We start from the raw sequence: 26,179 nt of genomic DNA, 5'->3' as shown, positions 1-26,179 counted from the left end.
GCCTTATATATGCATTTTCATACCTGTAAAAGCCGTCCAGAAATATCAGTTTGATGATGCGAAAAAAGCTGTAACAGCTTTAAATAAATAAATAAAATCATACATGAAAATGTACCACAGACACAATTGTTGACACTCTGGATAATTTAAAGCAATTCCTCAGACAACACAAAACTAATTATTCACCTTTACTGAACATCAATTGGTCACTAGAGGATTGTTTTTTTTAGCTGATTATGGGAATTGATTGTTACCAGCTTCTTTTCCTTAGTCGTTAGGACAAGAAAGTCTCAGAGGTGATTATCAAAATATATAACAATTCCAAAGACTACAAGGCAATAGTCAAAAGGTCATGGAATTGCTGTTTCATCAGTTTGTAATATTAGGAAGAAGTTTCACATTCATTAAAAATGTTGAGCCATGTCTGGAATCTGGCACTACTGCAGAAAGCAAGTCATTAGCGGACGTACGCAAAGGTTGTGTTGCAAATTGAGGGACAAAACAAAAAAAAACGCAAGTTATTTAATGAGCTTCAGGCTGACCGGCAGCAGTGTGGTGGGGAGGGTTCAGCCTGTGCCGTGAACTGCACACTTCCATTAGTTTAGGCTTCATGGGGACACATGGGGCTACATCACCAATGAAAGAAAGGTGTCATAACAGAGGACCTAGTATATAGATAAGCAACACTTTATCAGGGCTAATGTTCTGTAGACAGAGGAAACAGAGTGATCATAGTATCACAAAGAGAAAAAAACATGGTTAGAGGCAAAGGTCAAGGGTCTTACAGCAAGACATCAACCGGGAGCAAACATTCAAACAGTTCAAAAGGTTTCAAAGAAATAAACTCTTCTGGACTGGCTATAGTCCTATTAGAAATCTTTGGAAAAAGCTGAAATCTGTCATTGGTCCACATTTCTACAACACACAGCAGTGAAAGAGTAACACAAACTACCAGCAGACAGGAGAAAGAAACTTTGAGATGGCGGCAAGAAAAGTTTAGGATGTCATTGCTGCTGAGTGTTCCGCAATCCAACTTTAACAAAGACGTCTGGGGCACATTTAGTATTTGTGGCTTTTTTTCAATTTCACATTATGAAGGCCTGCTCATGTTAATGCTGCTCAGCAAATTAACACATTTTGTTGCTAGAATTGTATGAGATTGTTAAAACTGCATTTTGCAGAGCTTTTAAAAATAACAGTTCACGACTGTTTGTCATAAATTGTTCTTAACATATGTTAAGGATGAATATTTAAAATCTCATAACCTGCGTAATAGCCTATATGTGGACTTAAACTAGCATAAATTTTCATGTTTGTTGACCTTAAATGAATATTTATTTGACCAAATTCCAAATGTTAGAATAGGATGACTGGACTGAGAAACAGTTTACAGACACTTAATAACATATACTGGCGCCATTGGGGACACTAAATTGAGTGAAAATGAACTCTTATCCTGACTGTGCATATTTTTGCCTCAGGTTGTCCCATTTAAATTCACTTTTGCAATCTAACAGTTACCCCCAGCAACAGCAGTGCTACATAATATTCTCTGAGCTGTTAAAGACTAGGTATAAGACTTTATATGGCAGATTAAGCCTTCAAGCAGTTTCAAGGATAGAGTTGCAGTGTCCAGGGAGGATGGGTTCAATCTTTACAGACTCAAAATTAGCCAGAATCTACTGTAAAGTAAAAACACCAGCTTAAGTGTAAACAGTGAATAGCTTTGATAGTATATCTGGATGGATTTGCTACCTTCTCATCTGCTTTTGAATCTTTTGCTCTCTAACCCCTCTCAAGAGATGAATCACTACTCGTCAGCAACTTTTCTGTGTTTACCAGGTGGTGATCATGGAAGTGCAGGGGCTGAAATCTCTGGCTCCGAATAGGATTGTTTACTGCACCATGGAGGTGGAGGGAGGCGAGAAACTCCAGACCGACCAAGCAGAGGCCTCCAAGCCAACGTAAGTGTGCACACATACACATTTGTTCTTTCACATCTTTCTATGGGAGTGTAAACATTGTTGTTAGTAAATCAAACACAGCTTCCACATGTCGGACTGAAAAAAAGCCCCTTAAAGGAATGTAAAGCTTTGGTTTTATGATTAAGATTATGTAAGGGAAGCATGCTATTAGACTCAAAGGATCACACTTTAATTTTCATAAGTCAAAACTACAGCAACACTGTGCACTTAGTGTTTTCTCTGTTGCTGGGAAGATACTTCCGGTGCTCCAGCGGCTGCTCGCAGTTGCCTCATTCCTTCTCAAAAGCACTTTTTATGTGAATAACTAAAATGAAAGAAATTGGGTATGTGCAGTTCAGTAAAACTATAATTTACAAATGTTCTTCCTTGAAGAAATGTTCTTCCTTTCAATTATTTGCTCCTGAGCACAAGAATATAGTTTAAATGACATGCTTGCATACACCTGTAACTTAAAGATACCTGTACTCATCTAACCAAATGCCTTAACCTTTAAAAACAGAACAGTTTTAATTTATCTGTTATGATAAAGCTGCTTGGGTCATTTATTCGTCCCATCTGAATCCAAAACTCTTTTAACAGACCAATTTTAGTCACTCGAGGTGTGAGAAATCTTGTGTGAGTACAAAAATTGGACGGTTTAATAATAGCTTTCCTTCCTCCCTTTTAAAGCCCCTGCAGTTGGCACATATCCCAAATTATTTTGTCACCTCAGTCCTTGCTCTGACAGTTCATCAGACCATAATAATGACAATGTCCCAATTCAGAAAAAATATATCCTTTGCCAAATATAGTTTTCCTTTATTCGTCTCATACACTGCTGTAATGCAGTCCAAGATATGAAAGAAACGTCTATGAAACATTCATGCGCATATGAGCTATTTTAAGCCATAAATGTCTTCCTCTGATCTCCCTAATGCAAGAGCCATTTTATGGAAAGGGTCTGAGGGAGATGGAGGAACATGAGAAAAGGGATTAGAGAAGAACAAGGCATGGGTGATATGTGTGTTTGTCTATGTGTATTGCATGTTTTTGTGGGGACACCAAGCTACTCAATTATTATCAGCAGGAACGAATATTTCAAGGTGAAGATGTGGTTTAAGGTTTAGGAAAAGTTGAATTCAGGTTGTATTTAAGGTTAGGTTTTGTCTTCAGGCGCTGACTGGTGTATAGCTGGCTGAATAGGTGAAGAACTCACAAGCACACACACAATGACAAAGTAATACAAGATGGATGCTAATCTTCAGACTGCTGCAGGTTATTTGCATACAGTAATTACATGTGTTCACTAACTGTGTGTTTAGACTTACATTTAACTTAGAGGTATGGCTCCACGTTAAACTTTAATGACTTGACGCTGTTTGATATAGTTGATTTTGCTTTTTATTTTCACATTTGAGCCTCTTGAGCATGCAGAGCTTGATAAATGTTGGACAAAGAGCCGCGGAAGTGCTTCGCATCACGTCTATCAATAGACCTTCCACTGAGCCGCAAGGTCACCTTCATGCCGACACAATAGTTCCATGTGAAATTAACACAACTCGCCACCACTGTCAGCCAGCAGCTTCTCCGCTCCCTCCTCACGTGCCGACATCTTTGTGAACATTAAGCTGCAATTAAATCTGAATGTTAGAAGCGCTTATAAAGAAAAAAATCTCCAAGGCTGAAAATGGACACCATGTTCTCTGTAGCTCACTGCAGAGCCAGAATTCGAGCGTTTAGATATTGCTCAGGCTACGTAAAGGAATACAACATCCGAGCAGCCACAGAGGGCAGCGAGAGCATGTATGTTGTGCAACACGATTACGATGAAGTTCATTTTCCCTGTGTGTCTGTTCTATTAATGTCTTTTAGCTTGTGAGGGTGTAGCTGGTGATGGGGTTCTGTCATTATTTGTAGTTTGCTGTGAAAGGACTGGTAATTTTCAAAATTGCTGTACTAAAACAATGTCAAGATAGTGTAAAGCCAAACATATAAAAAGTGATAGGGTTTAACCACTCAAATGATGCCTACATGCTGCATGAAGTACAACACATGCTACTCACAGCGATTGCACTCCTGTGCCTCCTCAAGCTAATCTGAGGAACTTTTCAAAAAGCTTTACTCCCCCCCAGCTGATGCACACTTTTTATTTCAGTTTAGGCAATTTATAAGATCTGATGCACCTTCCTCTGGGCAAGAAAGACTTTATGTATTTTTTATGCACACTTTGATGTGGAAAATCAGTGGAGATTTTGTAAAAAATATGTAATCACTTTAGTCTAATTGTTTTTGGGGGGTTTTTGTTTGTTTTTTGTTGTTGTTGTTCCACGCTGAACACAAACTTTAAAGCAACGTCAGTGTTAAAAGGCAGTCGAAAAAATCCAGCTCAGAACTGATCAATTCTACAAAGCTAATGTGAGGTTCAGCAGTGTGTTTTAGACTTTTTGGAAAGGTCTTTGAAAGTTGTATTCTTTTAGTACTGCATACTGAAAGTCTGCAAAGAAGAAATGAGGAAAGAAAAGGAATTTTATTCCACAACAGGACTCGTGTTGATTGAGCAGACCAAAACTCATGATAGCATCTGCCCTACATGGCGTATTTACCCAGAATTGGACTTTACTGGAGCATATTAATTGCAGAATACATTTCTAAGATTGTTGATATTGTTGTAGTCACAACAATTTGCTGTGTAAAGATATGGCACATTTTCCCATGCATATTGTAATCCAAACCTTTGTGTTTTGAAAGCCAGTCTTAAGGCACATTTGTGTGCATATGTTTATTTCCTGTGCACTCCAGACTGTTTTGCTGGAAGTGATCCAAAAGGCTTTCTTATTCCAAATAAATGATGTTCCTTGGCTAAAATGGGCTCAGACAGTGAGAATGATAAGTTCACATTGTTCTGGCTCTACTGAGACGGTGATCCCTACAAGCTGCTAAAGGGCTGTTCTCGTCCAACCTCCACATTTGTATTTCATACTTTCACATTTGATCCATAACTCTTATAGATTCTCTACGACTTCTTCACTGTCCTTCCTGAGAGAAAAGACATGCAGACCAGCGATAATGTCGGGCCTCTTAAGTCCCTCACATTGTTAATATAGGTTTGAATGTGTCCTATGAAGTGTTTTATATGAACTACATCTTTTTTTATTCTTTTATGCACCCTTACGCTTGGTAATGAAACAGTGTATTTCATCTCCTTTCTCATTTTTTCCAAATGATAATTGACTCACTTTTGACCAGTGCCTGAATTCAGGTTTATTAAAGACAATAAACTTGACAGGAAAGCACATATTAGCTGGGGATCTGTCTGCTCTCTGTTACAGACTCACAGAATTCTTTGAGTTGATAAGATAGGGATTATTTTCATACAGATATCACACCAACAGCACCTTTGAGTTATTAGGTGTATAAATAGCAGAAATGCATTTCAATAAGTGACAGTGAGACAGAGGAATAAAGTGAATGTGCGTGTGCTGTTTTCAGTAGTTTTATCCTGACGTTGATACTCTGTAAATCCATTTGACTGCAGCAGTTCTTTTCAAAACCCTTTTCTTCTTTGATAAAAAGAAACCATTTGGGATTGAATTATTTCAATCCCAGTGGCCCAAAGGCTTTTGTTTAAGACTGCATTCAATAAATATTCCATATCTATGATTGTTACCTAATCTTTATATTTAAAATAGTTTACCAAATCTAATATTTTATTCAGGATGAAAATATTAGCAATGAGGTGAAGCCACTCTCTCAGACTGGCTTTTATAAACAATTTAACGGATGAAGTCATTGTGTGGGAACACTGCCCCATCATGCTGTCATGGAAGTTAACCTCTGGAGTGTCTTTTGTTGTGTCTTTCAGCTGGGGGACCCAAGGGGACTTCACCACCACACACCCTCTGCCTGCTGTCAAGGTGAAACTGTTTACAGAGAGTACAGGCGTGCTGGCGCTGGAGGACAAAGAGCTGGGCCGGGTAACACCTATGTTTATTTACTCTTTTAGCAACACGTATGAGAGGGTTCCCACGTTGGGTGGAGGAAGATACATGAAAATACATGTTCCCACTGACTGGGATTCAGAACATTTTTGCCAGTTAAACATGAGACTTAGCTCTGGTCCCTGGGCATTTATTTTTCTATGAGCCTTTTTGTCAAGTAAAAGACAAATGAGCAGCATATTTGTTTTGGTGTACACTCCTAGCAAACACTTTTCATTTTGTTGCCTTTGCATTATGCTCGTGTTTGACCAGGAGTAAATTTGAATATACTGCTGCACCTATGCTGTTGAATAAAAGGAGATTGATAAAATGTTACTTTTACATTCCAGACATCAGACTTTCAGTTTTATTTAAATCTCATCTGATTTAATGTGACTCAAATGTCAAGGGAGTAGAAACACAAATCTGCTCTCTGCCCTGCGTTTCACTGTGTAAAAGTGACAGGTAGTTAAGGAAGGTGGTGTTGCTTGTTTGTGTTCGGGCAGCGGTGCCTCAGATGTCCCTGTGGTGGCAGTGACCTTGGCAGTGACAAGGCTCTTTGATCTCCCACTGCAGCAGAGTTGGCAGAAAGCAAGCTTCCTCAAAGCTCTTTAAGTCAGCAAAGAGAGATTAGGCTTCCTCTTCAGAGAGGGAGCAAAGCACTGTTCTCTTACTCCACCCCACGACTCACTTTATATTTTCTCATCAAGCAAACACACACAGTCCCGAGACTCTGCAAACACTGATTGGTATAGCTGAATGCTGCTCGGGATGAGATAAAAGAGCCACTACCTGGATAAAAGGGCTAATGAAGATTGAGTCTTACATTTTGTGGTCTTTTTTCCTTTGTCTGACTGCAGGTTGTCCTCCACCCAACACCTAACAGCCCCAAACAGTCAGAGCTCCATAAGATGACTGTGACCAAGGCTTGCCCAGACCAAGATCTCAAGATCAAACTGGCCATACGTATGGACAAACCCCAGAACATGAAACACTGCGGGTAGGACATTCACCGCCAAGTCAGACACAGTGTGATGTTCTTATGTGCTTTTCATTTTCCATGCCTTCTCTGTAGAAGTCCAACCCTCTCAACTCCTTGGCCTCATTTCTATTCACGTGCTGTGGAAAAATACTGTGAAGTGCACTACTCCCCCTAGTGGATACTAGTGTGTAGTTTATTTTTCTTTGATAAAAAGTGCAAACGCGTTGAAAATATTGAAGCCAATGCTTATTAAAGTCATTTATGTAACCGTTATGCCATTCAACTAAGGAAAAAACAAATCAACTACTTGTGTTTCTGTTGAAAAAATTCTGTATTACCTAAAATCTAATTTGTGACTTGTGTTTGAGTCTGTCTGAAAAATTCAACTGCGTTTCAACTTGCATTCGTGATGTCACGTTTACTGCATTTACCGCCAACGTGTATTTTACAGGTATCTGTGGGCCTTTGGGAAGAATGTGTGGAAGCGCTGGAAGAAGCGTTTTTTTGTCCTCGTGCAGGTGAGTTGTGAATATGAAAGGTGTTCAGTCCAATTGGCCCTCTTTTTTTAGGTCATTTCTGTGACCAATATTACAACATTATTGGATTTTAAAGCTTTTTTTTTTAAAGCTTTTCCTTTAAACCTACAACAACACCAAACTAATAAAATATTTAGGATAAAAAATACGTTGTGACTGAAACTCAGAAAATTAGCTTTTAAATACTTATATAGATTTTTCCATTTTGAATCTGACGCCAGAAATCCATATCGCATCACCTGTTCTTTTAAGCATCTTGAGAACCGAGGAAATGAGCTGCTAGTTTGAAGCAAAATATTTTCCCATTTCGACTGATATAGAATTTCAGCGTCTCTACAGTTCAGAATGTACTTTTTACATCTTAGCATGAAACATTTTCAATGACAGTAACAGGTTTAGACCGCAGGCATTTGTGGATGCAGTGGAGTACTGTGTTCACTAATAATTGTTTTTAGAAGTTCTCTTTAGCCCATGTGATCACTTCCACCTCTTAATCATGCATGTGCTTTTATCACCTGCATTAATACTGACAGCCAGAAGATTCATCTACTTAATAATGGTTTTCAGCCTTTTCCATTGCTTCCGGAGATTTCTTCAGATTCTATGAATCTTTTAATGAGATTATGAACCACAGATGTTGAGAAATATTTCTATGAATTATTGAACTATCTCCCCGCTGAGTTTTTCAGAGAGTTATAAATCCTTGCCATCTTTACTTCAGACAGAGTCAGACTCTAGGATGCTGTTATCATAAATAGTTTTTTTTTTTTCAGCTAATCTGTTGCCACTCGACCTTTGTAGTCCCAACTTTCTTCCAAGCAAATTGCTGCCATCCGTTTTAAAATGTGCATATATTTTTCAAAAATGTATAAATCATGGCATTTTGTTTATCCTTGTTTCTTTTTTATTTGAATAATACAGAGTGTCCTAACTTTATTGGACGGAGGTTGATTCAAACACATCAGTATCAATGCAATGGCCTGTATGGTTGGTTATATTACAGTGACAAGCAGAGAAACATGAGATTCAGCATTTATAAATCATTGTTACTATTGTATTTCATCTGTTACTCTTGGTATCATTACTTAAGGGCTCTACAAAATCCAATTATACTTTTTATGTGGCTGGTTGATGTGATCACTATCCCTTTGTTTTGTAGGTGAGTCAGTATACATTTGCTATGTGCAGCTACAGAGAGAAAAAATCTGAACCGCAAGAGCTTCTTCAGCTGGATGGATATACTGTGGACTACAGTGACCCCCAGCCAGGTGAGACAATAACATGTGATATAACTGTAGACACAAATACCCACAGTGCATAAATATGTAACCTTTTGTTGTTTAACACAATATTTTTCCAGGCTTGGATGGTGGCAGGGCTTTCTTCAATGCAGTGAAGGAGGGCGACACTGTGATCTTTGCCAGTGATGATGAGCAGGACCGTATCCTGTGGGTCCAGGCCATGTATCGTGCCACTGGCCAGTCCCACAAACCTGTCCCACCCACTCAGGTCCAGAAACTTAACTCCAAAGGGGGGGCTTCAGCCCAAATGGATGCCCCCATTTCTCAGTTCTGTAAGTAATCCGTAACACAATGTAGTCACTTAGACAGAAAGCAGTTTCCATCCACAAAGCAGTGAAAGCTCTAACCCATAAATGTGTCACACCATGTGCTCCACTCTGCAGTCACAACACGTGCTAGTAAGAACTAACACACAAGCCTGCACACACGTGCATTGATCTTTCACAGATCCCTCCAGCATCTGGTAGACTTCCACTCATTTGTCACCACCCCCCACACTGTTTAAAGGTGCAATTCCATGCTATTCCATCAGTGTGATCACAAGGAACAACCAACCTGAAAAAGACTTCATCATGCAGAAGCAGGATAAAACTTGGAAACTTTGTCCAAATATCAAACAGGTCACCACACATAAGATCTGAACATTCAAGCCTGCTGGGGTTATAGTCAGACTGACAGTGCCAGGGTGTGCTGCTTTTTTCTCTCTCATCGTAGACCTGTTTAAGTCCAATTGTAGCTTTAGAGGGCTGCTGTGATGGCAGCTGTGGTCCTGAGGCAGATTCCCAAATGGTTCTGCCATCAGTTAATGGCAGCCAAGCCAAGCATGTTTAAAGTTTTAATCAATCTGTCACTGTACTTGCACCTCTAAGCTGTCACCAGATCAGGTAGCAAAGTAAAGGTAAGACTGTTTAAGTAGTGTGGCATCTGTTCCAACTTCTGTTGTAACCGTCTTTTGTGTCCCCCCTTATTCAAGAAGGGTTTAAATTGAGACAGCAACATTTCTAAACTCAGTCGGCACTTACTCAGGTTGGTTTTGACATATAAGTAATTTTTTTTACCATTCTAACCAAAAAGTTTACATTACTGTGCCTCTGCCCTCCTACCTACTAAACCTATTGTCACATATTGATTAACAATTCACATAAATAGATCCTGCTATTCAGAACAAAAAACTTTTTGTGTGCATCTTTTGAGTCTATAGCCTGAGAATTACTTCTTTTTCAACTGTAATCAAGACTATTTTGAGCTAAATGGACTGTAGAAAAAATAATTGGCATTCAGTACGACTACTAAAAAAAGTAGTTTGCATTATTATAATGAAATGAGTCATAATAACTGGAAAAAAAAGAAAACAGGTTTTTTTCCACTTTTTGTTGACAAATTGGGTTAGTTACTCAGAATCCTACCACATGAAATTCTATGTTGTTTCTCCATTGATTTCTTTGTCCAGTATGTGATCGTTCGTGTGGTTAGTTGACTCCTCTGATGCCAGCTGTTGCCATTCACAGCCTCCTCACAGTGGCACAGACCTCCTTCCCTTCCCTGAAACATTGTGGCACACCACGCGTACATGTTTCACCCCCTGGTGGTCTTGAATGGCACTGGGACCATAACATACACAACCCTCCTGACTCTGCTGCAGTGGAAGGATAGAAAACAAAGAGTCCTATGAAGGTTCTGAGTGAGCTGCACATAATGTATTTGTGTTTATTTAATTATTCATGAATAGAAAGTTGTTTAGCGTATACTAAGAGTGTTCTATTAAATAGGGGTGTATCTATTGTGTTGGAATTTCTGTATAACAGATTTTATAAATCAAATTAGTTGAATAAATTCATGCTTCCCCATGACCTCGTGCTCATCATCATGACATCAGTCACTGTAATTTTTTTCTCTGAGAGAAGTAAGTCTGACGCCTGTGTGAGACTGTATGTTTAGCTTTCGAGACCACAGTTTAGGTTCCTGCTAAATCCCTTATGAGAGCATTCTAGGTGACAAAAATGAATCATTTACTCCAACACTACTGCCTAATTTTAAGAATCAGAAGTACCTGCCAGAGGTTAGGAAGAGATGATTGGTTTAAAATGTACCTTTTTACAAGGTGGTGAGTCATAAAAGACAGTTAGAGGACCCAGTAACTGCATGAGAGTGTTCCATAAGGAGTGAGACTGAGCAGTCAAAGAATATAATTTCCGATTTTCAAAGATGGCTTTAACAGGCTATGCAGAAACAAAGCGCTCTTCATAACATTTGAAAAATCATCAATTAAGTCATAATTAAACAGCCTGACTTGTAGTCTTTCATACTGGTTGAAGATCCAAAGATGTTTATCTTCTATATTTTGAATACTACCACCTTTCAAACTGCACACCAATAGTTTGTTCCACCTGACAATATAATTATGATGTTAATGTGTTTGTTTTCATGACTCGACAAACCTCCTGCAGTCTGTTAGTAAAACTGGAATAGGTTCATTTCCTCACAATGTTACTTACCACAGTCATTTGAACCTTTACAGGACCTTCATAGTTGTTTCTCCTTCAAAAAAAAATAAAAAAATAAAGGGAGATTTTACATCATGGTGTATGTGTATGTGTTTGCCAATGTCCCCTTGAACAACAAGCCTTGTGTTTGATCAGACAGTGACAGTACTTAAAGTGTAGCTCTCAACTCCTTAAGTACTTGTCCGTAATCCAGAATAAATAAACTGCAGTAGAGTAATGAGGATCGTAAATTCTGTCTTCCTCTCTTTATCTATGTCTCTTTCTCTCTCTGTTTTCCTCTTTCTCGCTCTGATATGCCTCAACATCTGCTGTTCACATATCCTCACATGTGCTCACACACCTCCACCCACAAACTATCATGTTGGTATAGGCTGTTGTTTTTCAGTTGTGTTTTCTTCTTCATGCTTTGCCTGGACCCTTCTTTAGTAATGCAGCTGCTAGGTCAGGGTCTCTCGTGATTGCTCTCCTCCAGCCTTGTTGCTAGTCTTTATGTTATTCTGGTTTGTCCCTTCTTACCCTGCTGTCTTCTAGCTGGACTCAAGGGTAAGTGCTTCCCTGTAGCCGGCACTGCTCAGATAATCCCCGCCGATTATCTGACAAATGCAACGTTCTTTCTCTCTTCTTTCCTTCTCCTTTTTCACGTCTCGCTTCATGTCTTAGATATTAGTTGATTACTTTTTTTGTTTTTAATAACCTCAACTTGAGGATCAAAATATAAGCATCCATTTGTGCCAATATAGGATGCATGTATTTTTATATCTAAGAACTTATGATTTGACTCAGTAATGATTGAAGTTTATATTATAGTTGTTTTTGCATAATTGCCTTCTCTCTTTTTATTCTTATTGGTGACTGGACCCCTCAGAGTAAAGCAGTCAGAGGCTAAAATGGGACAATTAAGCTAGCAATTAAGATACTTTTATTTCAAGAGAAAGATTTAGTTTGTAAATTTGTTATCAGTGACACAAGTTCCAAGAGCTAAATACTGTCTTACATAGCTGTTGAAAATATGACATATTTACATTACACATTTATTAGATGTTTACTGACACTGTGATTTTTCTAATCATATTTGAAGCACGAGGGTTTATCACGCTTTACTTCAGAGGGCTCAAATGCTTTTAATTCTTTTTCTTTGAGCTTTTCTTGATGAGAGTTGGCAAATATGTATGCGGAGTATTCTGAATGCCAAAGACAAGGAGTAGCCACTGCCGCCCCTTCTTACGATAAAATACTCCGGACCCCCTCCCCCCTCCTTCCTCCTGTAGTAGATGGGCCTGTAGATAGAGGCTAGACCGGTGTTACACCTCCAGAAAGGAGAGGTCTCATTTTGATTTCTTTTGACTGCCCTTGTTTGCCTGAATAGGAGAACACCTGTGTCATGTGTCCATATTTTGTACAAAATACAGGAGTTTTCATTCATTCCCCCATCTCCCAGAGAATGATACAGTTCTGCCTCTGTCGGCTTCATGCTATTTACCCATGTACTTGCACCAAAATGTATTGCCACCCTAATAGATTTCTCGGTAGTGGTATGCCTGTTAGTGTGCTCCCTAGAGATCATAAATACACTGCAACATCCTCAAGTATTGTCAACTTGCAAATGCGTAGAGAAGGAAAAAAAAGGAATGCAAAAAAAAATAAAAAAATGAAGGAGATACAATGCAAATTTGAAAATGGGTCTGCAGATGTGCATGACATTTAAAAGCTTATTGAAAGTCACTCTCCGGCATGTTGTACTTTCTAAATGTATGCAAAAGTAATTTCATATTCACTTGGGTGATTTGATTATTTTATCTATGGCTGAAGTCACGATGAACACCTTGATGTGAGTTTTGATAATTATACTCTAGTACTGAGTTTCGTCTGGACTTCATCACCTCATTTAATTCAGCCGATGGAAAGGTAGCCCACTTATTGTTTCACGTAGTGCAACCCCAGGCACTTTTTCTCACTCTTTGGATGTTTTTTTCACTATCTCTCCGCTACAACATTAGTTATTTTGCATCGGTCCTGGAATGAATCTTGCAATCACTCTCCACCAACTCTTCGCTGTCCCGCTAAAAGGTTGTCCTACAAACTAAATCCCCTTTCATCCTGTCACTGTCTCTCATCCAGCACAGAGCTCACTTCTAATGCTGCACACCATCCCCTCTCTGTGTTTCAAGACCTTGTGTGTTCACTTTCCAGCTCTTTCCTTTTTACATCATGACTTATAGTCCCTGTGTTGTCCTTCTCTTCTCAATCTCCTACTTTCATTGTCCACATTTAGCTTTTTGTCTCACAGGTTTTTCTTCTCAGATTGGAGTAGAAATATGCTAAAGACAAGTGTAACCCTCTGTAGGTTCCTTTTTCTTTTTTTAAGTGAGTTCCAGTGAATGTTTAACTCCCACATTACACACTCCCGGTGAACTGGAGGGTGACAGATGTCAGTTTTGCTCTATTCAGTATCTCGGTCCTGCTGTCCTAAGATCAGGCCCCCACTTCCTGCACCCAACCCCCAAATCATCATCACTCATGTCACCGTCTCTTGGACATGACACTTGTCACTCACACTGAGGACATGACTGCAACTCTTATCTATTTTGAATCATCCTTGTCCCCATCACTTTGTCATTTTCTCTCTGACAGCGGTATTATTTTCAGAGCAGAAATTATCGTCTGTTAAGTAGTTCCAGTCTGTAAAAAAAAACAAAACAAATAAAAATTTGATCAAATTGGTCCATCGGTGGTTTCATAACCCATAGTTACATTTGTCCCATTTCTTGTTCTTTTTTTTTTTTTATTCACTGAATTTCACAGATTAGATTTAGCTTCTTTAACAATATGAGAAGAAGGTTAATGGCAAAAGTTATGAAGTAAGACAAACATGAAAATCCAGGTAAAGCTTCATTAGAGCTCCTGGATCCATATCTAGGAGAAATGTGCAAATCTCAATAGTCCTTTTTTTGTTGTTATTTTTGCTACTTAATGTTTCCTTCTTGTATTAGTGCTTCATCCTTTTTTTTTTATAGCATGTTCAACTGACTTAGAGTTTTTGCCATATCTATGTCTATTTTACTAGCACACACCTCAATATTTGTCAGGACCTGAGTGACAACCATTGCGAATGGCAGAATCTATTGAATGCATCTATATGAATCTAACAGCCCTTCTTCAAACACCTTTTGGATCTTTGAGGATCTATTTCTCCTGCAGAACAAGAGGGAATGTGACATTTGAGCTTAGCTTCAGTTTTATATATTTTTAGTCAACCAATACAAAAATAAACTCTTTACGCTGTCCGACACAATGCAAGTTGACAATGTAAGCTGTAAGTGTTCATAATTTGCCTTTAGAAGTAGCCATAAAGCCCCCTGTTGGCTCTTGTTTTGTTCTGATTATTTGCTGTCTGCCTGTGTCTCACTGATGTCCTCTCCTCTGAACCATGTGCTTTTCCCTGTGCCGTTTGGCTGGATAGACGCTGACAGAGCTCAGAAACATGGCATGGATGAATTTATCTCCGCTAATCCCTGTAGCTTTGACCACGCCTCGCTTTTTGAAATGGTGCAGCGGCTCACGTTGGACCACAGGCTCAATGACACCTTCTGCTCCTTGGTGAGAGTCCCTCTGCTTTTTTTTTTTTTTTTTACCTTTTCGTTTTTGTTTGCTGCTGTGCACTATCGCAGTCTCCATTTGTTTTTGTGCTGTGCAGGGATGGTTCAGTCCAGGTCAGGTATTCGTCTTGGACGAGTACTGCGCAAGGAACGGAGTTCGGGGTTGTCACAGACATCTTTGTTACCTTCGTGATCTACTGGAAAGGGCAGAAAATGGGGCTATTATTGACCCCACCCTTCTCCACTACAGCTTCGCTTTTTGTGCCTCCCATGTCCATGGGAACAGGTGTGCTTTCATGTCTTCTTTGTTTGGGTACTGTTAGTAACATTTACTAAGGCCACTGAAATATTACACCCCTGTCCCACATTCTTTTCAGTCACTACATCACTGAAAAGCGTAATGTAAAAGTTTTTTTGGTACCTTTCAAATTATTTTATTAATTATTTTATTTCTATATCATATTAGAGGATCAGTAGAGGTTTTACAGTACTGCAATAATAGCTAGAAATGCAGATATTGTATTATCTACAGTATAGCCAATTTTCAAATCATAGCAACCCACAAATATTATGTCAACATATTCTTAGCTATTTGCACTCCTTAAATGCAATTAAATACCAACCGTGGAACAAACTAACCTTAACTGTTCAAGTCTTACTGCCTCACCCGAGCAGTGGCTTGATCTTTATTCTGGCCTCTCAGTTTAGTATCTTCTTTTCTTCCTGGAAGTACTTACATATATATTTTAGCGTAGTTGTATTCTCACATGACATTATCAACAATTTCTAAATAGCATAAATATAAGATTAGATCTGAAGTAAGATTGGACAGGAGCAGAAATTAAGAATTCGGCATTGTCAGACGCATCCAAAATATTTCTGTGCTTTTTCCATAAATTTGATTTTTGTCATGTTTACGTTTGCTTATTCTTATGTTGTTACATTTTTGTGTTGTTACAATTTTTGTTTTTTGTTTGTATATTTCATGTTGTGCTGTTAACCAATTGCATGTATCTACATATTTCCTTGTTTTCTTCCATTTTTCTTTGTTTTTCTTTTTTCTCTGTCCTTTGTTGCCATAGTCTCTTATTGTCCATATTATTCATCCTCTCATGCGTCCGTTAAAGTCAGAGAGGGCAGCAATTACTGGGGGCCGCTGGGCTATGAGGCACTTATATCCCCAAAGAGCTCCCAAAGCCCAGACCCTGGCGCTGCCTCTAAGCGAGCGCGCATATTCAACCTTAGAAAGAGAAAGGAGTCCTTTCAAGGCGAAAAAAGGTGAGAGTCAAATAAAAATAAATAAATAAATAAAAAAAACATCTCACACAATTTCCTGCCAGTTCCTTGGGAGCCGAAAGCAGTCAGTCAGTGCAATGTCTGCTTTATTCCGTCCTGTTGGACCGGGATGAGAGTTTGCATAAATTGCATGTCTGCAGGGTTTAAGCTGGGTTAAGTGTGTGGGTGTGATCCTCACAGGCCGGACGGGCTCAGCACCGTGACTGTGGACGAGAAGGAACGCTTTGAAGACATCAAGGAGCGGTTGCGTGTGATACTGGAGAACCAGATTGTAAATTTCAGGTGACTGCCAGATCATCAACAGGACATTAGCTGCACTGATATTTGGTTTAATTTATTACAAGCTCGGTCTATATCTTCCTTTGTAGATATTTTTTCCCCTTCGGTCGTCCAGAAGGTGCCCTGAAGGCCACTTTATCTTTGCTGGACAGGGTTTGTAAATGCTTAGAAAATGTATTTTACCTTATTAAAGGAAAACTAAGATATGATGAAACATTGAGATTGCATAATTGCTCTTAAATGCAGGTCCTAATGAAGGACATCGTCACCCAAGTTCCACCAGAAGAGGTTAAAGGAGTCATCCGCAAATGTTTGGAGCAGGCCGCTCAGCTCAACTACCAGCGGATTAAAGACTATGCTAAAGTTGAAGGTAACGAGAACAACACAAACCCTCAGCACAATGGATGATGGAATGACATTACTAATGTTAGAAACGTCCACAAAACTTGTCTACTGATCATAATGATGTGCACTAGCGCCTTTTTGTATGATTTCAGATTGAAATTAATGAGGAAAAACAGGTCTGAACACATTGTTTATTTGACATATTTCCTCTTTCTTACCCCAGAATGAGACTGTGCTTGTCACCTGTATCTATTTATTTACACACACGGTGAATTCACTTGGTATATGGGATATTTGTGTCCATACCCCAAATGATTTGTCAGTCACTTTCTGTCTCTCAGCCCAATAACTCTCTCCTTTGTTGCAGGCCTGCTTTAGCTCTGTGCTGTTCTGTAGGTCAAGTTGGCTTTTTTGTAGAGGTGTGTGAGTAAAAATGCATTCAAATCCAAAGCCCTGAAATCTGTTGATGTGCTGATCTCTCATTGTGCCTTGACTATTCAAGCTGTGTAGTAACTGGCCTCAGACATCAGATGATTGGACTGTTATCTCAGCTTAACTGAATGTCCTCTCAGACTCCCAGCTCCCAGTCGATGCACACTCCCCCTCTCCCACTTCCTCACTGTAGCTCCTATGTCTCCGATTCCTTCAGCTAACTCTGCTTACCCATCTTTACACCTTCCCTATGCCTGGAAATAGCAGCAGCTCTCCTGACACTTTTGTCTTATGCTCTTGCTTAAGACCACAACCTTCTGCTCCCTGTCTGCTCTGCTTTTCCTCTCGTCTACCACAGATATCCCTTTGTTTGACCTCTTAATTATCTAAAAAGCAGCTTTTTACCAAATGAATGCTGTGACTGAACATGCAGTGGTGGTTTCATAGTTTGCGAACACTTTGAAATTTTCTAGTCAGATACTAGATATGAGAATCCACCTTTAGATGAACAGCTTATCCTAGAGGTTAACCCTCAAAGACCTACGCTGCAGCTGGCTACTAAAATAGCAGCTGTTCTAACATAATGAAAAACTTTATAACGTAAGTAAAAGTAAATCTTAGCGTCTGGGTTTTCAGTTGTGTCACATTAATCTCTTTTGGAATCAGAGGTTCCATGGTGACAGTGAAAACATCATCCATAGATGCAGCAAAAGTCAATGGCTATCAATGCCTCGTCCCACCCTTCGTGCCTCAATTGGTTAAAAACAGAAATGTTAAGGCTTAACTTTATTCATAACATAAACTACTTTACCAGTTAACATATGTTTTTGTCTTTGGACCCACTTACGGAAGCATGGATGTGGACAAGATTCTACTTGGAGGTACATGATATGTAGGATCAACTTTCTAAATAGAAGAATCAAAACTTGGGGTTTTGTCTCAGTTCATAGAACAAAAAAAATCTAATTGTTTTTTTGGGGGGGATTTTTTGGGGGATACATGTATCCAAATCAAATGTCTGGATAAGCCGCACTGAAACTTTATATTAAAAAATTATTGAAAGGATCTTATGCTGATGAGGAAGTAAAATAAAAAGATGAAAAATAAAACTACAGGAGTCAGGTGCCCCCAAAAATGCTCTAGGTCTTTAAGGGTTAACATCTGGCACTCAAAAATATGATTGAAGTTATGTAAGATAAGCTTCTTTTTTTTTCTTGATAGATAAATACACTTTTTGTTCCAATTGTTTAAATTTGGTCCTCTTTTACACAAAAGACAATAAACGTCAGATTTATGCAAATATAGAAATTTAAGAAGGGTTCACAAACTTTCAAACACCACTGGGCAAACCAGCATCAGCCACCTGCATGTGCCTTGAGACATAACAACATGGCCTTTCTTTGTTGGCATAAATTATATATATATATATAAATGTATATATATATATCTATATATATACATTAAAAAGAACATAAATGACATGAAGACATTATATAATGTTTTGTTCTCTCCTCCTGTGTATTTTTTCAGTAATTCTCATTAGACTTACGCATTTAGATGGAATTGTAAACAAGTGATGTTGTTTATGCCTTGAAAGAAATCCCTCAGGGTGCTAAAGATACTAAGGCTTCAAACCTTACTATCTTTCCTTGCTATGTGAATTTTATTCCCTCTGTCCTTGTGAAGCACCTGGTTCAAAACGAACCAAACATTTATTTTACTGTTGGGCCTCCTGCCCATCAGAATGTCGTTTTCACCTGGACGGCCCTCTTCCCATCACCTTCTGACCTCTGGCCTTCCCACTTCTGACCCCAGCCTCTTGCATGCCACAATCCTTTTTTTTTTGTAGGGAAAAAGAGGGAAATGTATGAGCACCCTGTCTTCTGCTTGGCCTCTCAAGTGATGGATTTAACCATCCGTGAGTACCTTCATCACCCTCTCCCTCCTTCTCCCTCTTCTTTTAAGCGCTCTTTCACCTCATCCCTCTTCTGCCTCCTCTCCTCCTTCACAGATGTTCCTGTCATGCTTGTTTTTATCTGTGCCTTTATGTGTGAGAGTGAGTGTGGAGCGCACCAGTCGAGAGATCTGAGCAGTAACACGCTGAATCAGTCGGGGGTCCTCTTTTTAGCACAATCTGTTTGTTATGGATATGAATGAGCAGTCTGGTTTGTAAGCTTTTTTCTTTTGGTTGGACGCCCATTCCTTTGACTTGAATGCATTTTTATATTGCTTACATTGGTATCTCCTCCAGTCATTTGGTCTGATCATGTGTCAGTGGTGTGCTGTGCCAAACAGGTAGGCTTTTTTTGTTTTTGTTTTCTTCTCACTGTGCCACCAGCTATAGTGAAGGAGCATCTGTCGACAGAGCTTTTAAATGTGGAAGACAGGCGAGGGTGTACAGTTCTTACAGCTCCGCTTTGTTTTTTTTAACTCGACTCAAATCAACTCAAGTCACTCAGTGTGTCCTGTCTATGATCCTAGTAAGTGTATGTCTGTCCTCTCTGTTTACAGTAGTGTAAGCTGTGTCTGTTTGTTAACAAACATCTTTTCACTTTTTTAATTTCCAGTTTTTCCACAGGCTAATGTTTCAGTGTCTTTGTTTTTTTTATTTATTGTTGTTTTTGTGACGTTTGTCTGTTGCCTAGAAACCTCACTCCCTGGAGCTGAAACCATCCCTGCAGATTCTTTGAAAAGGGTCACATGACGATGAACAGCAACCCTGAGCCCTCACTCCCCCTTCCAGAATTGTGAAAATACCAACTAAAACATGCTAATTCTAAACATCTCCTCTTTATCTTTTCTCTCCCTTTTTCTCGCTGAAGTTGAGAAAGGTCAAAAGGATCAAAAGGATCCAGGTGAAGCCATGTTTAGCTTATAGTTTAGCCACAAAGCACACACACACACACATGAACAGACACACACAGACCTTACTCTTTACAGCATTGCATACACCTATTATAAATACCAACAGACAAATGCATGCATGTATCAATAATACATATTTTATATATACAGCAGCATACACACTAATGTTGGCATGTTTTAAGCAAGCAACTGGTTTGATAAAGTAAATTTTGTAGAGATTGTACTACTTTATATTTTTCGAAACAGACTATTAGTCTACATTTACCTGAACATTTCCTATATTCACACGGACTACATCCTTATAAATAATTGTAATTGTTTTGACTTTGGTGCAATAACTTAAAAAAGGTTTGTTTGTAGGTGTTAGTAACATAGTGACAAACCATCAGAAATCATAGAGTAATACAATCTCTCACTAAGAGACATATATGTCACATATATGCCTTAATGTTAATGCAAAAAATGACAGACATAAGCAACATTTTTAATGTAACCCACATCATAATATGCAGCTCAAACTAGAATACAATTAAACTAAAAGTCATATTTGGATTGGACTCAAATATGCAATTTCTTAATATGCATTACTATATTTGGTCATGCTTTGAAGTCAGTTGTGCAGATCACTTTAGATCAGTCTTATTATATCTTCTAAAAGCGAACAAAAGCCCTATTCCTGCTCGTAAGGTACGCTTTCATGCAGTTAGATGTGGTTTTATTCCATGTTGTACTTTAACTACAACATACAGTTACTTTACCACAGAGGCTCATCTCACAGTCAGGTGAAGCTTCAATGTAAACATGTAATACACAATTCCTGCAGGCATTTGCAGATGTGTATCACTTTTGTCACTCGTTTCAAGAGTGTTTTGGCTCAGAAGAAAGAGTGATCTTTGTTTAATCTCTAGATTTGATCAGTCCACACCTCAAAGCATGCTCAGGTGGGATACTAAACACCCAGCACAGTCTCCAAGTAATTATGTTGCCATTTTACATGTCTGGAAATCAGAAATATGCACAATATGTACAATATGCAGGCATTTTTAAACACATGCACACAGTCGAGGGGCCTCATATACATCATTTACTGTTTGGTTTTTACTTTTGGGACGCTTGCACAGGTGACTTTGGTGTCATGTGACACCATTGGCTTTATCAGACAACAAACAGATTTATATTAGCAGATAGGCCAGTGTGCTTTAACCTAACAGACACAGAGTCAGATCCAGTTGGAGATTGTTTCTACAAATACAAATACAATAACAATTGCTCTTCTCCACTTTACACTGGCTATCACTGTTTAAACCTGTGAGAGATCCTGTCATTGCCATTTTTTCTCCTCGTTTATGAACTTTACTTTATTACACATCACACACACGTGCCAAAGCCACTTGGTCAAGCTTACAAATTAAAATGATAAAACATCTTGTTATGGTAAGGGAATAAAGTACCTAGCAAAGGGTAAGGCAAAGTTCATAGCTTGGTGTTAGATAACAGCCGTCAATAAATAAGGCTTTAACCTATGTTCTATGTGCTATGTGCAAAGATTCTAAAAGTTTAAAAAAAAAATTAAATAACTATGTACTGCGTGCATCTGTGGTCTACAGAAATATAAAATGACTGTGATTTATTTATTTTTAACTGAAAATGGGGCTGTAAACCTTATATTGGCCTGGGTGTTGTCTTCAATGTATATTTTAGAAATGAGCGTGCAAATGGTTGAATGGCTTATAAATGCTTTGAGTGGGCAACAAAACCAGAAATAAGCTGTATAGATGCAGGTCATTTACAGTGGAGATCAACCAAATCTATCTGCATGACTGTATACCAACAGGGAAAAGTTGAAATTTTGTTAACTGTAACAGATGAATTACATATAATCTATTGCTATACTACAGTGGTGCCTATAAAAGGCTTATCCACCGTGCTGCTCCTGAAAAAAACAAAGTATAATACCAACAATATTTGGATGTGCTTCCAGTGATTCTTAATATAGATCATTACGACTCCAGAATATACAGTTACTGTAATTCATAACCATGCGATCCATCCATTAGTGCTGATGAATAGACCCTGAATAGCTGAAGGATTATCTCATCTGTTTAAAGAGCTCAGGTTTCCTCCTGCTGACGAACTTTACATAAGAATAGAAAGTGTAGAGTAATACCTCATAATTATTAAAGAAAATGTTTCGGCTTTGTACAATAGTAACGTAACCCTGAAAAGGGCCTTCAGTCAGAACTGCCGTCTCAAGACTGCTACTGTTTTATGTAGAGTATCCGTGTGCTTTTAATTTTAGATTTGTGTTGCCATTCAGTTCCTTGTTCAAATTATACAAGTGTCATTCCCATATGGTTGTGCTGTTTGAATAATCCCATTTCATGACATGCATCCATCTTACCAGATCATTTTGATAGCTAAGGTACAATCGTGTAATTTGGAGCTTATGACCAGCTGATAAGTGAAGGGATGCCAAAAAAAGGGAAAAAGCACAAAACCTAAAATGATCGCACTCCAGCACACTGTAAAAATAAAAGACCTCTAAACTAACATTGTCAACTGTCTTTGACAACAAGTTTTAATTATTTGGTTACCCAAACACAGAATGCATTTCACTTGAATGTGTGTCAAATTGGAACAAAATAATTATTTTAATTGAAATGATTATGTGGAAAATGCGTGTTTAAAAACATCTATACAGTCATTGCAAGCTTGTTTTTTTAAAAGCTTTAGATTACAAATAAAAAGAATGTGTCATAAGCTTTTTGCAGATTGTTTAAATTTGATTCAAAAAGATTTTACAAATCTTTCAAAAATTGTCACTTTTAATCATCTCTACCCAACAACTCCTTTTTTTTATGAAAAACCACATTTGTTCATACTGTAGTAGGTATAATATTGAACATGAAAAGAAAATCGTGTTTTACTTGACGGCAGATTTCAAAGAGACTGACTGAAACATTTTTACAGTGTGTGTTCATGGAGTATTTTTTCACCAAGCCATGCGACAGCTCCTTATACAGATGGCTTATTCAGTACCGCTTCACAAAATGCATGTTTCTGATGCCACATTGCACCTCCATCTCAATGCCACTACTTTTGTGTCTGATTCTCCTCCAACATTAATCTGATTATCCTACAAACACATCAACTCTGTTGCTTTATGTCATGCAACCCAAAGTGCATAAACATTAAATGGGGTCACGCTTTACTTGTTATGAGGGGAAGAAGTGGGTAAACATCACAGTGTAAGTGCTGTGTTTTTATAATTTTATTAAGCGGTCCAAAATAAAGAGAAGAAAAATCTTCTGAATAGTCATAAGAATCCCCCTGGAATGCTTCTCTGTGCTTGACTAACCACTCATCCCTCACCCTCATCCTTTTGTCTCAGAGAACGTAGGCCGCTTAGTCACGCCTGCCAAAAAGCTGGAGGAAACAATTCGCCTGGCGGAGTTAGTCATAGAGGTCCTCCAGCAGAACCAGGAACACCACGCGGAGGTGAGTGAGAACCCTCTCCTCCTCTCCTCCTCAAAGTACTCTCCCTCTATACTCTCACTCTTATCTCACTCGCCCCACTGCAGGGAGTTAGTCTTATCATCAGTTTGCTATAAATAAAGCTGCTTTCATCTATGGGTTGCTCAAAAACCTAAGCAAAGATGAATTTAATTTAGGAAAGCTGTAATTGGTGTTCAACAGACCATAGCCTCATGGAATCAGAGCAGCAGTGTCTGAGTGTAGACCCGTAAATTAGACAGGAAGTGATACATAGTCTGCATCTCTTTCTTCTGATCATAGTTCACAGTGTTTCAGTGTGCAAGCCCATCTCACAACAGGATGTATAATAACTACACATGTCCACAGCACAAAACCTCGCAGTTTTACAATTGGGGCTCAAATATTGTAAAATGGCTTCATTTTTTAACTAATTTCCAGCTAAGGCGCATCTTACATCATGTTATGTCATGACGTACAGTAGATGTCCCAGTAACTCAACCACAAGTACTTATGAATAAGGACGGGAGATTAGAGGCGTTAGTCTGCCTGCTCCTATGACTGAGAGCACAGTACAAGACACTCCAGCACAATGTTTTCTGCAGGAATTTAATTCTTCTACGTTGCTCTCATTCGTGAATCCTCACTTTTTACCTTAGCTCTCACTCATGAATTGTTAGATTAAATGGTTGGGTTTAGAGGTTGCAGCGTAAATAGAAATATAAACATATATGAGATATAGGCAGGATTAGAGTTAACACATTTTAAAATTCATGGGTTCCTGTCATGTCAAGTGGTTGCTGCCCTAAACAAAACAACAGACTTGGGATACGTTGCCATCTTATGGTTTCTAACCATGGATTGTTACACTACAAGGTTTTGGAGCTGTGGACAAGCATACAAATACATGTTTTCTGGTCAGACTGAGATCGAGTACGACATAAGTGGTTGATAGCACTGAAATATTATTATACAGTCCAGGAAAAGTATAGAGTCAGAAGATAAACAGAAGAAAGAATAATATTATATGGATTCTGTATGTTATTATTATTATAGTGTATTCTTTGCCAAAAACAAAATAAGAAGTTTCATAGGTCTATTAGGTCGAGGTGAAATAGCAGAACAACAATGTAGACAGGCGTCATTAGTAGCCCTGCACGGAATCCCACTCAAGCAGAGGATAATAAGGTATATTTGCTAAAAATACTTCACAGATAAAAAGCACCAGTTTCTAGTCACCAGAAAATTGGTCCTTGTGATGATAATCTACATTATTAGATCCTGAATACTAACACACTAGTGTGATAAGGTGTAATAACAAAGAAAAGATAAAGATCTGCTTCACAGATTTACGTTCATGTCTTGGACATGTTTGTGTTTGTTAGCTTTTTGTGAAACAGTTGATCATTTTTACCTATTTTGGGATCAAATAGTTATCTAAATGACACAGAGGATTGTTTATATCATAACTTGCTCTCTATCAGTAAATCATAACAGGGGTTTGCAAGCCACACAGGTTAAAAAACAATGGTTTGATATTAAAGGGGACCTATTATGCTCATCTGCATATTTTTATTCTTATATATCACAAGAATAACTTTGGGTGATTGACAGTAATTTTATACTGGCATGCAGTTCATCTACTTTCTTAAACAAGTTCCTTTTTCGGCCCCCGTCTCTTTAAGGCCCAGGTTTTGAAGAAACCTTTGTCTGTCTTTGTCAGTGTGAAGGTTCTGAAAGCTAACTGTAAGCACGCTAGCTAACAATTACAGTGGCAACCTCAAAGTCATTCATGTATGTTCAAGCTCAAATCCAATTCAAAGTATGGATTAGAACGAACTTGAATATATGAATATGAACGGACAGCATTAACACCCACAGAAATGATGACTCCAGCCTTTTTGTGTGGAATTTGTATGCTCTCCCCAAGGCTGTGTGGGTTTTCACCGAGTACTCTGGTTTTCTCCAACAGTGCAAAAACATACATTTTAGGCAGCTGTGATAGATGCAAGCCCCCAGAGCAAGAAGAAGTGTCTCTAGAAAATGAATAAATTAAATATCCTCTTACGGTGACATAATAGTAGAGTCAAACTTTGAAATCACAAGCTGTAAATAAAATTAATCTATACCAGTGTAAGTTAATGAAGACTATAGTTTGTGTTTGAGGACTTGGTTTATCAGCAGCAAATATACCTCATTATCATGTTAAACTTTGTTCTGTTTATTATATAAGCCCTCAACATGGTAACAAATATGATAGAAAATAGCAAAGAACATCATAGATCTCCTTTATACAAAGCATTGTATTGCATAAGCGCCTTATATATTTTCATGGGAAATCTTAATCTGACAAGCAAGCATAGTTGTCAAAAAACACAGTGGAGTAAACAAAAAAAAACAACTTCCCATTGAAATGGTCAAGAAAGATAAAAATAAATTCCCTTTATTACTTTAAAACTCTGAAAATAAGTGCCGTATTGCATCATTGTTGCCACCATAAACTGCGAGGTGATAGAAAGCATAATGAACATGTGTAGTTTGTAGATCTGCAGGTGATCCAGTGTGGTCTTAGAATATGCAGATAAAGCAGATTTATTGTATCTCTCTGAA

General features: G+C 38.4%; 1 protein-coding gene across 6 annotated transcripts in view; it reads left to right on the top strand.

Annotated features, from left to right (window-relative positions):
• Positions 1 to 26,179, top strand: part of cadpsb (Ca2+-dependent activator protein for secretion b) — a 73,096-nt gene that overhangs the window by 30,297 nt on the left and 16,620 nt on the right. For 4 of the 6 annotated variants that reach the window (XM_072382046.1, XM_072382043.1, XM_072382045.1 and 1 more), the window contains exons 6-18: positions 1,843 to 1,964; positions 5,827 to 5,938; positions 6,802 to 6,941; positions 7,375 to 7,441; positions 8,619 to 8,727; positions 8,820 to 9,032; positions 14,725 to 14,861; positions 14,959 to 15,146; positions 16,337 to 16,438; positions 16,525 to 16,588; positions 16,682 to 16,805; positions 20,035 to 20,067; positions 23,469 to 23,575. In XM_072382046.1, the coding sequence (XP_072238147.1) occupies positions 1,843 to 1,964; positions 5,827 to 5,938; positions 6,802 to 6,941; positions 7,375 to 7,441; positions 8,619 to 8,727; positions 8,820 to 9,032; positions 14,725 to 14,861; positions 14,959 to 15,146; positions 16,337 to 16,438; positions 16,525 to 16,588; positions 16,682 to 16,805; positions 20,035 to 20,067; positions 23,469 to 23,575 (1,518 nt within the window). The remainder of the gene's footprint in view (positions 1 to 1,842; positions 1,965 to 5,826; positions 5,939 to 6,801; positions 6,942 to 7,374; positions 7,442 to 8,618; positions 8,728 to 8,819; positions 9,033 to 14,724; positions 14,862 to 14,958; positions 15,147 to 16,336; positions 16,439 to 16,524; positions 16,589 to 16,681; positions 16,806 to 20,034; positions 20,068 to 23,468; positions 23,576 to 26,179) is intronic. The other 2 variants (XM_072382047.1, XM_072382044.1) reach the window with 1 other exon arrangement.

This window comes from Leuresthes tenuis, unplaced genomic scaffold (assembly GCF_036924035.1).
Source record: "Leuresthes tenuis unplaced genomic scaffold, fLeuTen1.0.hap1 SCAF_3, whole genome shotgun sequence".
NCBI classification, from domain to species: domain Eukaryota; kingdom Metazoa; phylum Chordata; class Actinopteri; order Atheriniformes; family Atherinopsidae; genus Leuresthes; species Leuresthes tenuis.
Note: the sequence above shows the minus strand (reverse complement) of the source record. Positions and strands in the feature narration are given on the sequence as shown.